Source organism: Kuraishia capsulata, genomic scaffold (genome assembly GCF_000576695.1).
Source record: "Kuraishia capsulata CBS 1993 genomic scaffold, Kuraishia_capsulata_scaffold_1, whole genome shotgun sequence".
Lineage (NCBI taxonomy): Eukaryota > Fungi > Ascomycota > Pichiomycetes > Pichiales > Pichiaceae > Kuraishia > Kuraishia capsulata.
In genome coordinates, this window is record NW_019172950.1 from 26021 (window position 1) to 38675 (window position 12655).

Below are 12655 nucleotides of genomic sequence, written 5' to 3' on the forward strand. Positions count from 1 at the left end.
TGAACGCACCGCCTCTAGAGAGAATGGTCCTCAACAGACGCTTGCCGGCAAGACCAACAATGCCGACTGCCTATTGGAACGTGTAATCGGATAGCTGGACCGTTTCACAGATTAAAACACACTGACGCAAACTTCAACGCGATAGAATGCTAGATTAGGTCGCGTATAACCAATAAAAACGAAATGATTGTTGATGCGGCTCGGTATGTCTTGCCGTAAAGGACAAGCAGAGTAATTTAGAAGTAGTGCTCCGGCAGATGTCCCCGATTGGCTCAGCGCTTATCTTGCTTATCTACGCTAAGGCACCAGAGGCGCATCTCGACGGTGCTGACACCACCACAGGCCCTTCAGCTTAGCCAATGGACCGACGACAATATGGTATATTATCTTTAGATTATGCAGACGGTATCTCTATTGATGCGAGTGTCTGATGCGAGAGTTTGTCGAAATCTTGTATTAAAGAACCGGCAAAGTCACACCTCTAATTATACCAGAGTCTACCTCGGTGTGCAAAGCAAGCATGTCGTCTTCATCACAACAAGAAAGTTCCAAGAACACGGAAGAGAAATCTGTGGGAGTGAGGGTCTTAGTTGACGACTATGAAGAAGGTGAAGTTGGTATGGTCCCTGTCGAGAAGAAGGGTGATGGTGAAGTTGAGCTCGAAAAGAACTTCAGTCTGTTGACCGTCGTTGGTCTGGTGTACTCTTCGTTTGCTACACCCATTGCTTTAGGTACCTACCTCTCGCTGGTGGTCGGAGTTGGTGGAGCTCCGTTCTTCTTTTACTCTTACCTGATGTGCGGTGTTTTCAGTTTGCTGACGGCGTACTCTATGGCCGAGCTGGCCTCTGTCCATCCACATGCGTCTGCTCTGGTCCTGTGGACCCAGCTCTTTGCTAGTCCCAAATATTCGAGAGTGCTTACTTACTTCACTGGTTTCATTTCGTGTGCATCTTGGATCTTCGCATCCTGCGCTGCTGCCTTCTTTCAGGCCGACTTGATTTTGGCCATGGCTTCGATGTGTTTCCCTAACTACGTGATCCAAGACTGGCACACTTACCTGGTCTTCTTGGCCGCATCTACCTTTGCGTTGGGCTTGAATACCTTCTCTATGAGGGGTGTTGCATTATTGGCCAACTCCATGAACTATGTTATCAATGGAGGTACTATCTTTATCTTCGTCGCGCTGTTGGCTAGAGCATTCCCAAAACAGCCAGCCGAGTATGTCTTCAAGGAGGTTGTCAACGAAACTGGTTGGGGCTCAAAAGGTGTTGTGTTTTTCCTCAGTATAACTCCATCCGTTTCTGCTGTTGCCGTTTTTGATGGTGCTTGTCATTTGACCGATGAGGTGCCAAATCCAAAGAAGAACATTCCTTTGGTTCTTACTTACGGTTACACTGCTGCTACTTTTATTGGTCTGATTTCCGTCATTATCTACATGTTCTGCATTGTGAATCCGGAAAACCTGCTTGCTCCTGTCGGTGGCCAGCCCTTCTTCCAGCTTTTCGAAGACTCCATGCACAGCAAGCCCTTGAGTATTATCTCTGCTCTGTTTGTCACCTTGACATTTGTCGGAGGCACCAATGCTACACTGACATCAACAAGTCGTCTGGTGATGGCTTTCGCCAGATTCGGAAGTCTTCCATATGGCAAAGCAATTGGTTCAGTTAACAGAAAATTCAAGACCCCTGGCTGGGCCATTCTATTTGTCTATGTGTGGATGATCTTGCTTGGTCTCTTGATTTTTGCCTCTTCTGCAGCACTGAATGCAGTTATGGGAAGTTTTTTGACCTGTATGTTTGTGTCTTATTGTTTCCCATTTATCTCCTTGGTGCTCACGAAAGACAGATACGGTGAAGGTGTGAAACCTCTGTTCAATCTTGGTAAATGGGGAAGACCAATCAACATCATCTGTATCTTTTGGTTTATGTTTGCATCCGGCTGGTTGTGTGTTCCTTCGTACGTGCCAGTTACTGCCAACGGAATGAACTACACAGTTGTTGTTTTGACTGCCACCATCGTTGTTGCAACTGTGAACTGGGTGTTTTTTGCGAGGAAACACTTCCACTTTGTTGCCGAGGTGGATGAGTCGCAGTGGGAATCGAAGTAAGATATGAAGAAATAATCTTGCTGTGGAAATTTTTTTTATTGCTTTGCGAAACGTCACTACCTTGATGTTCCGATTTTTACTCTTTCCGAGTGTTTCGATAGAGGAGTTTGGTCGAATAATTAACAGATTCTTTACTCTTTACAAAATTAAAATGTTCTGTATGACAAATAAATGACTGGTTTATGAAAATCTTTTTCACCTAAATTTCAGGGATCCGTAAAGCGAGCAGTTTTAGGTATTGAGTGATAGTAAACGTATTTTGTGAACTTATGCACTCTAGGAGTATAAAAAAAGATCATGGTTATCTTAAAATGATACATAGCTTTATTTGAGCGTAATATATAATGTCGCAGTAATGGTATTCAAAGCTTCAAGCGGTTACCTTGTAGGACTCCTTGAAATGAGGTCTTCTGTAATCCGACTCCGGAAGCAAGTACTCGATGGCATCAATGTTATCGACATGGCCACAGAATGGCTGACTGAGTTGCAGTCCCATTGCCTTCAAGGCTTCTACGGAGAGAGATCTCAAGTAGTCGAGATCAGCTCCCAACAAAACCATCTCCTCCTGTCTCAGAGTACCCTGAGTCATAAACAGAATGATGATTACTCTCTCTTCATCCTTAGTGATGTTAGCGCTACCACCGTGGTAACAGGAAGCCAACATGAAGAACGCATCTCCCTTCTCTAATTCAGCGTAGAAAGCATTCTCGTCGGATGGCTCACGGTAATGGTCCCACAAGTGCGAGCCAGGAATAAATCTGGTGGCACCGTTCTCCTTGGTCGTCCTCTTCAAAGCCAAAACAGTTCCAATGGCAGTCTCGGTACCGAACTCATAAGTCTCCATCTTTCTGCGAATGTTGTGATGAATAACATCGTCTCTGTGAAGCGGCTGGTCCTCTGCACCAGGACGAACAGCAAAAGCCATACATGAGTTGAGCTGAGCCTCAGAAGTACCAGTAACGATTTGGTCTGGTCCAATTCTGAAAGCGTTCTCACGCCCGAGAAATTCGTTGGCAACAGCGAGGTTGGTAGGGTGAGCAAGGAATTTTTCAGCGATGGTCTTGGATTTCAGGACAGTACGACCAACACGGGCAGTGGTTGGTGGTAGGAAGTTCTGAAGATCATCCGTAACACCTTGTGCGTCAATGTAGGGTCTGAGGTCGGCAAGCATCTGATCACAATCCTCTTCGGCAATAAAGTTTCTGACAATTGCACCACCGTAAATGGCAACCTTTTCCTTGATCTTCTCAATAGTAATCGGCTCAGAAACGGTCAGGTCAGCAGCAGTCACGTTCAATTTTCTGTCGTCCTTCACGATTTCAGGAATCGATACGAGGTGAAGGCCTTCTTGGTCGACCTTGTCGTGAAACTTCAGCTCTTCGAGCGTTGTGGACATTAACGTAGTCATGTTTTGTTGTGTTTTACAATAATCTGCTAGATTTTCTGGTTATTGAACAAGATCAAACGCCTCGAAAACACCATAGAGAGCGAATTCTTTGAGCTTTATAGCGGGATATTTCCCCAGCTGAGAGCTTCTCCCACCTAGGCCAACTTACCTTGCCAGTTCAGACAGGAAGTCAAACCCGATAACGGATATTTCAAATCCTTGAATCCCCTCTTCGAGATTGGCGCGAGCACACTGCCGGATTCGATATATGCATTGATAAGACATCATCTAAGATAAGCCCGCCGAGGACTTGACAGAAATAGGAAGGCAACCGCGAAGGCAAAATTTCCATTTTTAATGAGTCGAGAATACAAATGAATTGAACGTTAGACTGATTTCGCCAGCGATCTAATTTTTGGCATTGTATTACCCCTGCCATATCTTATCTATGGAGTCTGTCCATTAACCTATCAGTAGTATGTAATCTCGCTTCATATCGCAGAAAGTCCTCTACTTCCCAAACACTGTCCTTTTTTCATTCTTCTTTCGTTTATAGAAAATTTAATCTTGTTACGAGTGGGTTGAATGGAAAACACAACGCTTTATTTATTAGAACACAGGATACATTTGGAGAACTAGGGCCTCATACCTTAGTCCTTTGGGTCAATTTTGTAGACGTCCTTGAACTGCGGATAGTCGTAACCACTCTCTGGAAGAATCTTCTTGATTGGATCCTCGTGCTCGTACCAGCCGCAAAAAGGTTGACTGATTTGAAGTCCCAAAGCTGCCAGAGCTGGAATTGACAATGACTTGAAATACTCCATAGAGGTTCCCAAGAAGATGTTCTCCTCCTGTCTGAGGGTACCTTGAGTCATGAACAAAATGGCAATGATCCTCTCGTAATCCTTGGTGGTGTTTGCGCTACCACCGTGGTAACAGGAAGCAAGCATGAAGAAACAGTCTCCCTTCTCCATCTCGGCATAAACGGTCTCGTCCTCCCTTGGAGTACGGTAGTGGTCCCACAAGTGGGAACCTGGGATGAATCTGGTAGCACCGCATTCCTTGCTGGTCTTCTTCAAGGCCAAAGCGGTACCAACGGCAGTCTCACCACCGAACTCGTAGGTCTCCATGTATTTGCGGATGTTGTGGTGCAAAATGTCATCTCTGTGCAGAGGCTGATCTTCCGAGCCAGGTCCAACAGCAAAGGTGATACAAGAGTTGTGCTGAGCTCTAGAGAGACCGGTAACGACCTGGTCATCTCCAAGTCTAAAAAGATTCTCCTTACTCAAAAATCTGTCCGAAACGGCAATATTGAGAGGGTGAGCCAAGAACTTCTCGGCAGCGGTCTTGGATTTAACACAAGTTCCACCAACACGACGAGTGGTTTGAGAAATAAAATTATCAGCAGTGCCTGCACCGTGATAAGCATCCAGGTGGGGCATAATGTCGTTCAAAATGGTATCACAATCCTCCGCTGGAAGATAGTTCTTCACGAAACAACCACCGTAAATCTTGAGTTTCTCTACAATCTTGTCTGGAGTGACTGGCTCGGAGACGGTTAGATCCTCCTTGGTGGGCTTCAACACTCTGGTGTCCTTCTTGATGGGAAGGCTGATGAATTGGGTGCCATCCTCGGCCTTCTTGTCAAGTTTCGTAATGTCGAACACAGTGTGGGTGTAAATATCAGTCATTATAGAGTGCGTTCTTCTAATTTCGTTGAGGTATAGTAGTCTGCAAAGACATGATAAAAATTAGACGTTGTCACCATCTTAAATAGTTTTTGATTTTTTCCCTCCTCTACCAGAGCTTTCAACTTGATTTACTGATAGCGCTCCGCACGCTCACTCAAAACTGGCAACCAAAAACGAGATTGGGCTTCCAATAACGAGATTGATGTCTTATCAGTTCACTACCGTTTTATTTCTGAACGAGTAAAATTGGGATCCTGCAAAATAAAATAAGCCAATTATATCTCAGATATAGGTTATCCGAGCAATTCTAGAATTCGTAGCGGTATTAAAAGAGGATGCTTTCGCTTTGAGGGCGGGAATCTCATGATTTTGATATCTCAGTCCAAGCTTACATACCAAACGTACCATGCAAGCTCAGATAAGAGGTCAGATCTGATAACGGATATCTCAAATGAAATAAAATTCGCGCGACCACTTTCCCAATTTTATTTGAACTTATATTGGATATCTCCAAAGATATGGCTGCTAAAGACCTGGTTGAATTCGGTTTTTGATCAATTGGAATTTTGATTGGAATAGACTTCAAACTGTTACAAATTTTTTTGGCTATCTCTCTGCCTGCTAATCTCATGACGCATATCAGACCTGTTATGGTTGCGGGCCCATTTAGCCATTGCTTCTGTCTTCGATAGAAATACTGTTACACTATGGTTAATCTCATGATATCTTATCTGCATGCGAGTGATTTGAAAAGGCAATGATTAAGCTATATGAACATCTAATGGAATAAAAAAACTTGGTCATGGACTCGACAATCAAGCCACAACCTTGTACACTTCCCTGAATTGCGAAAAGTCGTAACCGCTTTCAGGAAGCAGCAGCTTGATTGGATCTTCGTTTTCATACCAACCGCAGAAAGGTTGACTGATCTGGAGTCCAAGAGCTGCCAAAGCTGGAATGGACAAGGACTTGAAGTACTCCACAGGGGTTCCCAAGAAGATGTTCTCCTCCTGTCTGAGGGTACCTTGGGTCATGAACAAAATTGTGATGATTCTCTCGTCATCCTTGGTGGTGTTTGCGCTACCACCGTGGTAACAGGAAGCAAGCATGAAGAAACAGTCTCCCTTCTCCATCTCGGCATAAACGGTCTCCTCTTCCTTTGGAGCACGGTAGTGGTCCCACAAGTGGGAACCTGGGATGAATCTGGTGGCACCGTTTTCCTTTCTGGTCTTCTTCAAGGCCAGAACGGTACCAACGGCAGTCTCTCCACCGAACTCATATTTGTCCTGGTACTTGCGGATGTTGTGGTGCAAAATGTCATCTCTGTGCAGAGGCTGGTCAGCAGAGCCAGGTCCAACAGCGAAGGTGATACACGAGTTGTGCTGAGCTCTAGAGAGACCGGTAACGACCTGGTCATCTCCAAGTCTGAAGAGATTTTCCTTACCCAGAAACTTATCAGAAACGGCAAGGTTGAGAGGGTGAGCCAAGAACTTCTCGGCGGCGGTCTTGGATTTAACACAAGTTCCACTGACACGGCGCGTGGTTGGGGAGATGAAGTTACTGGCATCGCCCGAAGTCTTGAAGGCATCCAAGTGTGGCATGACATCATTCAAGATAGCGTCACAGTCTTCCTCTGGAAGATAGTTCTTCACGAAGCAGCCACCATAGATCTTGAGTTTTTCCTCAATCTTTTCCGGAGTGACTGGCTCGGAGACGGTCAGATCCTCCTTGGTGGGCTTCAACACTCTGGTGTCTTCCTTGATAGGAAGCCTGATGAGTGGAATGCCATCCTCGCTCTTCTCACCTAGAGGACTAATGTCGTTAACAGTCAAAGTGGTATAAACTTCAGTCATTGTGTTGTATGTTACTGTCTTGATCTTGAGATCTGGTATTTTGAACTTAAGGCATGGTTGAAATTGGAGCTCGTCGTCGTCTTAAATAGTCTTGCCAGGCTTCTCCTTCCGGATCAGGCAATTTCGGTGTGGTGATAGCAATTTCCACCTCCCCTTTTGAAATAGGCAGGAGCGACCGAGGGGCTTTCAAATCTTATATTATCGGCCCACTACCGGCTGTCGATGCGCTTCGATTAGATTCTTAATCTGCGAATTAAACCGACAGGTATTACACGACATCCATTTCTTGGAAAATTGGAAGGTTTATCTTGCTATCGGTTCAGATCGAACGAGATTACGAACTACTGTTATTGCTGATTGGATTCTGTGAAATTTTAGTATGTGTTTTTTTTTTGAATGTATATAGCTCGTAGCTGAAAGCCTCACGACAGGAAATACCTCTTAGTGTAACAGTCCATCGAAATCAAACAATTAGATCTGGCGATTCATTAGCGATCTTGATCATTTCTAGATTCGTTCTGAAGTGGATATCTGAGAAATACTTGGCTCTGTGCTCCGCGAGCTTATCTGCTGGCAAGAGCAGTGAGTTTGTTGGGGACACCAGTTGGTACTCGGCGTTGATAACCTTCAAGTCATCCTTCTCCTGAGTACCGTCGACAATCATTTGCACCAATTCGGACACTGACAAATAGGTGATCTTGAAATCAAGACCCGGATAGTACGTCTTGGCAACAGTGTTCCAAGTAGTGGTTTCACCAGCGACATATATAAATTCCTCCCATGGCTCGGTAGTCTTGAACAAATTGGTGATACACTTGGTCAGGTCTCTCGCAGAGATGAAGGCAACTCCTTCATCCCCAGTACCTGGGATAACGGCCGTGCGTGTCTGCAAGTTGGTTGGGAAACCGTCGTCCAGATCCTTGATGTATCTGTTTTTGGAGGGAATGAAATAGTCGTTGAGCCATCCACAGCAGATCAACGCAAACTCAATTTGGCCGTTGAGTGATCTCAACTTTTCTCTCACGGGGTTGTGATTTGGGTAGTAAAACTTTGGCTGGTCAGGATACTTGACCAGGTCAGCACCGTACTCCGAAGGAATGAATCTTCTGCACTTTTCCGTTTTGAGCATAGCTTCGATAAGGTTCAAGTGCAGTGTGGCGAAATACATCGAGTAATCCAAGATCATCGACACCAAGCCATCACAGTCCTTGAGAGCCTCGGTCAGCGACTCGACGGAATTGTAGTCAACGATTCTCAATTCCACACCCTTCTTGCCGTGAAACCACTCCTTGTCACTCCTTGACAACACGACAACGTCGATAGACTTCTTCAATAACTCTTCTGTTTGGTACTTGGCCACATCACCGGCACCTGCAATTGCAACCTTCATCTTTAAACTTGGTCTTGACTGCTTTTTCTAGATTTATTGGCTTTAGCAGCTGAAGCCGAAAACTTTTATATACTGAGCTGATTGCTTGGTAGGTCGCTACTTGGCAGGCTCTTACTAATCACTGTATGATTTACCTATTATCAAAAAGACACACAGTTTGGTCTTGACAAGCATTCTCGTTACGGGTTGCCCATTTCGACAAAGTAGGAATGTCGTGCCCATCCCCTTATCGGGTCCTCTTATCGACCCAACGCTCGCGCAGAGCGCTTCCAACGAATCCCAATCCGGCTAGATGAAAAGTTCAGTAGTTGTTCTCACGAAACCATAAATAAAACTTGCACTTGTCGCCTTTTTCATAGCTATGTAGTATCTCTTTTTCATCAAATCAATCATTTAAAAATGAGCAAGAGTCTTGAAAACCGTAACGCCATTGTCACCGGTGCTTCCCGTGGTATTGGATCTGCTATTGCCTACGCCCTGGCTGCGAACGGCGCCAACGTCGTCATCACTTATTCTGCCTCCGCCGGTAAGGCTGAGGACCTCGCTAAGAAGATCATTGCTGACTTCGGAGTGAAAGCGTACGCTATCAAGTCTGATGCCAGCCAATACGACTCTGCCGAGAAGTTGGTTGCCGAAGTGTCGAAGCTCTTCAAGACCGTCGACATTCTCGTCAACAACGCCGGTGTGGATGACGATTGTCTGATTCAGGATTTGGATGCTGAAAGATTCCACAAGCTTTTGCAGGTCAACACTGTGTACCCTGTGCTTTTGGTTAAGCACTGCATTCCATACTTTGGCACCAAGCCAAGAGTTATTAACACCTCCAGTGTGTTGGCCAGACAAGTGTCTGAGTACGGCTGCACATACTCTGCTTCGAAGGCTGCTCTGGAATCCGTGACTAAGACCATTGCTGTTGAATTGGGTCAGAAGCATTCTTTGACCTGTAACGCTCTCTCTGTCGGTACCACAGCTACCGACATGTGGTACAAATCCGAGCCTGCTGTTCTCGAGGCTTACGAAGCAACAATCAAGGCCACTCCTGCTGCCTCGAGAATCGGTGAACCAGAAGACATTGCTGATATCGCCGTTTTCTTGGCTGGTGAAAGCTCTAGATGGGTGACTGGTTCCACCATCTGTGCCAACGGTGGTATGCAGTTCATCTAGTTTTGTTAGGTACTATAGAAACGTGTTGGAAAATATTCCCTAAAATACTTCCAAGTGTAGGTTTTCAGAAAGCGCGATTGACTGGCCAGCTTCATGTATGCACGATTTGCCCAGCACATGCATTCACTGAATACGCAGTTCAACAGACAAAAATCAAAACGTTATATTACGAGTTACTGGACCGTTTATCTAGTAAGGATTTCATGCGTATTGAATTTGCAATAGTACATATCTAAGCTTGAATGGCTCTGACCTCAATCTCGATGTGAGCACCCTCAGACAAACCCTTAATCTCGATACCAGCCCAAGTTGGGTACTCCTCACCAAAGAATTCGGCAGTGGCAGCATCAAGAGCAGCAACGTGCTCCTCAGAGAAATCGGTGTGGTAAGAGTTCATGTGGTACACAGACTTGAATCCTCCAGTAACACCGGCATGCTTGAGAGCAGTCTCGATGTTCTTGAAAGCGTTGTGAATCTCGGTCTTGATGTCGGCTGGGATGTTGCCTTCTTCATCAAATCCGACGATACCAGAGGTCTCAACGGTGGCCAGGCCAGCTGGGATGATGACACTTTGACTGATGTGGAACTCTTTAGCACTCTTGGCAAGGATTCCTGGAGGACTGGAAGGCTTCAATCCGAGTTTAGTTAAGTTGGTCATTGTAGTTTTTGGGGTGTTTGAAGGGAATTGTCCTGTTATCAAGATGATCGAAAATGCGTTAACGGTATAAGACGAGGGGCATTGTACCTCTCCTTTATACAAGCCAACATCGAAATTCAATTGCTTATCGCTATTTTCTTCGAAATCGATTCGTCAGCAACACACCTACGGCATGACGAGATTGGAAGTTCTAAGAGAGCCACTATCTTTGTTTAATCTCTCCTCGTTCAACCAAACAAAGGCAGGTTGGATTATTTCCAATTTCGGTTATCTTGAATGGCCTGCCCTACTCTCTCGTTTCTGCCTTCCCTTTTTGCTGGAGCGAGTAATTTGGGTGATTATTTCTGGTCTTCACACGCCCGAATATTTGGGTTTTGATATGAAAATCTGCAGATATACTTTCAACTATAGGCTGATTGGATGCGATAAGCTTGAGACTAAACCATTAGTTGGAAATCGCATTGAAAAAAGATTCTAAGCGGCCAAGAAATATTCCAGCAAGCGAAGAGTAGACAACAGATATATACTGGTGAGCTTACGCGTTGGAATTTATGACTGAGCACAAGACTCCTGATATAACGACACCAAGTGATCTATATAATTACTAAATCTCAAACATTTCAAAATATGTTTCCGCCGCGGCGGACTAACAATAGAAGCTAACAATAGGCTTGCAGGCGAGATGAAATCAACGTCTGCGGGCTACCCAGATGTTTATGCTGCCTTTTCTGAGTGCAAGACAACCACATTTTCAGAAGCAGTCTCCGAAACCGAGTCGTCTTCCTCCAAAGCCTCTTTTTCATCTAGTTCTCTTAACGTTTTTCTAGTAAGGAAGTAGCTTACAACGATTGCAGCCGTCGCGATAACCAACATCGCCAGAGAGATCGCGTAACTCACGTGATAACTGGGTCCAAACTTGGTTTGGTAGATTTGAGGCCCAACTATACCCAAAAATTGTGCCATACAGTTGGTAGCTCCAATAGCCAACCCTGTAGCTGATGTTCCCTGGGCAGCACGCATTCTATCAGGCCATAGTAATGGAAATACAGTTTGGCCTATTCCGTTTGCAATCAACACCATCAAGTACTGAGCGACTCTATTGTTCGTGCACAAAAGAACGATGTACGAGATCAGATTGACCGTTTCGGTAACAGCAGCAACATAGAACATGTTAAGTGGCTTGCCCTTGTTTCCACGCCAAGTTCCAACGTATCCGACAATGCATAAGAAGAAGAAAGTAAGGAAAGCAGGAGGCATGGTCATAAGCTGGGTTTTGGCAGTATCCGTGAATCCAAGACCATAGATGATAGTAGGAAGAATGAAGGAAATACCCCAACCACCGATTCCGTGACAAATCCAGATAACTGTGTATGAATAGAAAGATGGCGTTTTGAGCAGAGGTTTGATTTCACTCCAATCCCAAGTTTTACTTTTGGTCTGAGGTCCGTAGGAAGGCAGAGCTGAGAGAATCAGTTCACGTTCTTCTTCAGTTAGCATCTTAGCATCTGCAGGATAATCTGGAAGGAAAAACCACGTATAGATACCTCCAAGAATGGGGAGTATTCCCTCGATAATGAACAACCATTGCCAGCCGTAAATTCCACGTTTTCCATCAATGTGACTGACTCCATATGCCAGAAGCCCAGAAATAAAACCTGCAAGTTGGCCTGCACCGTAGAAGAACGCAATGCGCGCGCGCAGGTCATGCGTGCGGTACCAGAAACCCAAATGGTACAAAACGGTGGGGTAGAAACCAGCTTCTGCGAGACCCAAGAAGAACCGTGCGGCGATTATTCCAGAGTAATTCTTGCACGCCGCCTGTGCCATGGAAACGATACCCCAAGTCACCATGAGACGGGCCTGCCATCTGCTAGGGGAGAACCTTTTCATCAGAACAGTGGTCAGCGGTTCGAAAAAGAGGTACGGATAGTAAAAGCAGGACAGAACCCAAGCCCATTGACCAGAAGTCAGGTTTCCCAGCTGTTTCTTGATCCCATGACCCTCTTCAGTGTTCATGATAGCCGCATTAGAAACGTTACTCTTGTTCATCTGAACAATCAGGTACATGAATGAGTACCATAGTACGATGCGGATATCCGGCTTCCGTAAAGCCTTCCGGTAAGCAGGATCGTTGAATTTTTGGTTAGCCATTATTATAAAAGCTCCCCGGGTTTTCAGAGCTTTCATGTTTTTTCACAACAGCGCAGCGCAGCCTTATAAACCTTGACGATATCCATTCCGCCAAATAATGAAAATTCAAAAGGGTCTCAATTCCGCAAAATGTGGCGTAAACCGTCTTTCTTCTTCACAAACCATTTGACCCGGATACCATTGATTTGCAATCACGTCATCGCGCCTCACCATGTGTGGGGAACGAAAAAAGGACCTGCGGTTCTTTGCAGCTA

The 12655-nt window shown here is 45.2% G+C and overlaps 8 protein-coding genes across 8 annotated transcripts; 2 read left to right on the plus strand and 6 right to left on the minus strand.

The window, feature by feature from the left end:
* Nucleotides 1-520: 520 nt before the first annotated feature.
* On the plus strand, nucleotides 521-2107 carry KUCA_T00000014001 (uncharacterized protein; the record flags this gene model as incomplete). Its single annotated transcript, XM_022604511.1, has 1 exon — nucleotides 521-2107. The coding sequence occupies one exon, from the start codon at nucleotides 521-523 to the stop codon at nucleotides 2105-2107; it is 1587 nt and encodes a 528-aa protein (XP_022456072.1).
* Nucleotides 2108-2477: 370 nt separating this feature from the next.
* On the minus strand, nucleotides 2478-3515 carry KUCA_T00000015001 (uncharacterized protein; the record flags this gene model as incomplete). The annotated part of the gene is made up of 1 exon (XM_022604512.1): nucleotides 2478-3515. The coding sequence occupies one exon, from the start codon at nucleotides 3513-3515 to the stop codon at nucleotides 2478-2480; it is 1038 nt and encodes a 345-aa protein (XP_022456073.1).
* A 629-nt stretch (nucleotides 3516-4144) lies between these two features.
* On the minus strand, nucleotides 4145-5185 carry KUCA_T00000016001 (uncharacterized protein; the record flags this gene model as incomplete). Its single annotated transcript, XM_022604513.1, has 1 exon — nucleotides 4145-5185. The coding sequence occupies one exon, from the start codon at nucleotides 5183-5185 to the stop codon at nucleotides 4145-4147; it is 1041 nt and encodes a 346-aa protein (XP_022456074.1).
* An 815-nt stretch (nucleotides 5186-6000) lies between these two features.
* Nucleotides 6001-7038, minus strand: KUCA_T00000017001 (uncharacterized protein; the record flags this gene model as incomplete). Its single annotated transcript, XM_022604514.1, has 1 exon — nucleotides 6001-7038. One exon carries the CDS (start codon nucleotides 7036-7038, stop codon nucleotides 6001-6003), a length of 1038 nt encoding a protein of 345 aa, XP_022456075.1.
* A 463-nt stretch (nucleotides 7039-7501) lies between these two features.
* KUCA_T00000018001 (uncharacterized protein) lies at nucleotides 7502-8428 on the minus strand (the record flags this gene model as incomplete). The annotated part of the gene is made up of 1 exon (XM_022604515.1): nucleotides 7502-8428. One exon carries the CDS (start codon nucleotides 8426-8428, stop codon nucleotides 7502-7504), a length of 927 nt encoding a protein of 308 aa, XP_022456076.1.
* Nucleotides 8429-8827: 399 nt separating this feature from the next.
* KUCA_T00000019001 (uncharacterized protein) lies at nucleotides 8828-9592 on the plus strand (the record flags this gene model as incomplete). Its single annotated transcript, XM_022604516.1, has 1 exon — nucleotides 8828-9592. The coding sequence occupies one exon, from the start codon at nucleotides 8828-8830 to the stop codon at nucleotides 9590-9592; it is 765 nt and encodes a 254-aa protein (XP_022456077.1).
* A 232-nt stretch (nucleotides 9593-9824) lies between these two features.
* Nucleotides 9825-10250, minus strand: KUCA_T00000020001 (uncharacterized protein; the record flags this gene model as incomplete). Its single annotated transcript, XM_022604517.1, has 1 exon — nucleotides 9825-10250. One exon carries the CDS (start codon nucleotides 10248-10250, stop codon nucleotides 9825-9827), a length of 426 nt encoding a protein of 141 aa, XP_022456078.1.
* Nucleotides 10251-10964: 714 nt separating this feature from the next.
* KUCA_T00000021001 (uncharacterized protein) lies at nucleotides 10965-12437 on the minus strand (the record flags this gene model as incomplete). The annotated part of the gene is made up of 1 exon (XM_022604519.1): nucleotides 10965-12437. The coding sequence occupies one exon, from the start codon at nucleotides 12435-12437 to the stop codon at nucleotides 10965-10967; it is 1473 nt and encodes a 490-aa protein (XP_022456079.1).
* Nucleotides 12438-12655: the final 218 nt, after the last annotated feature.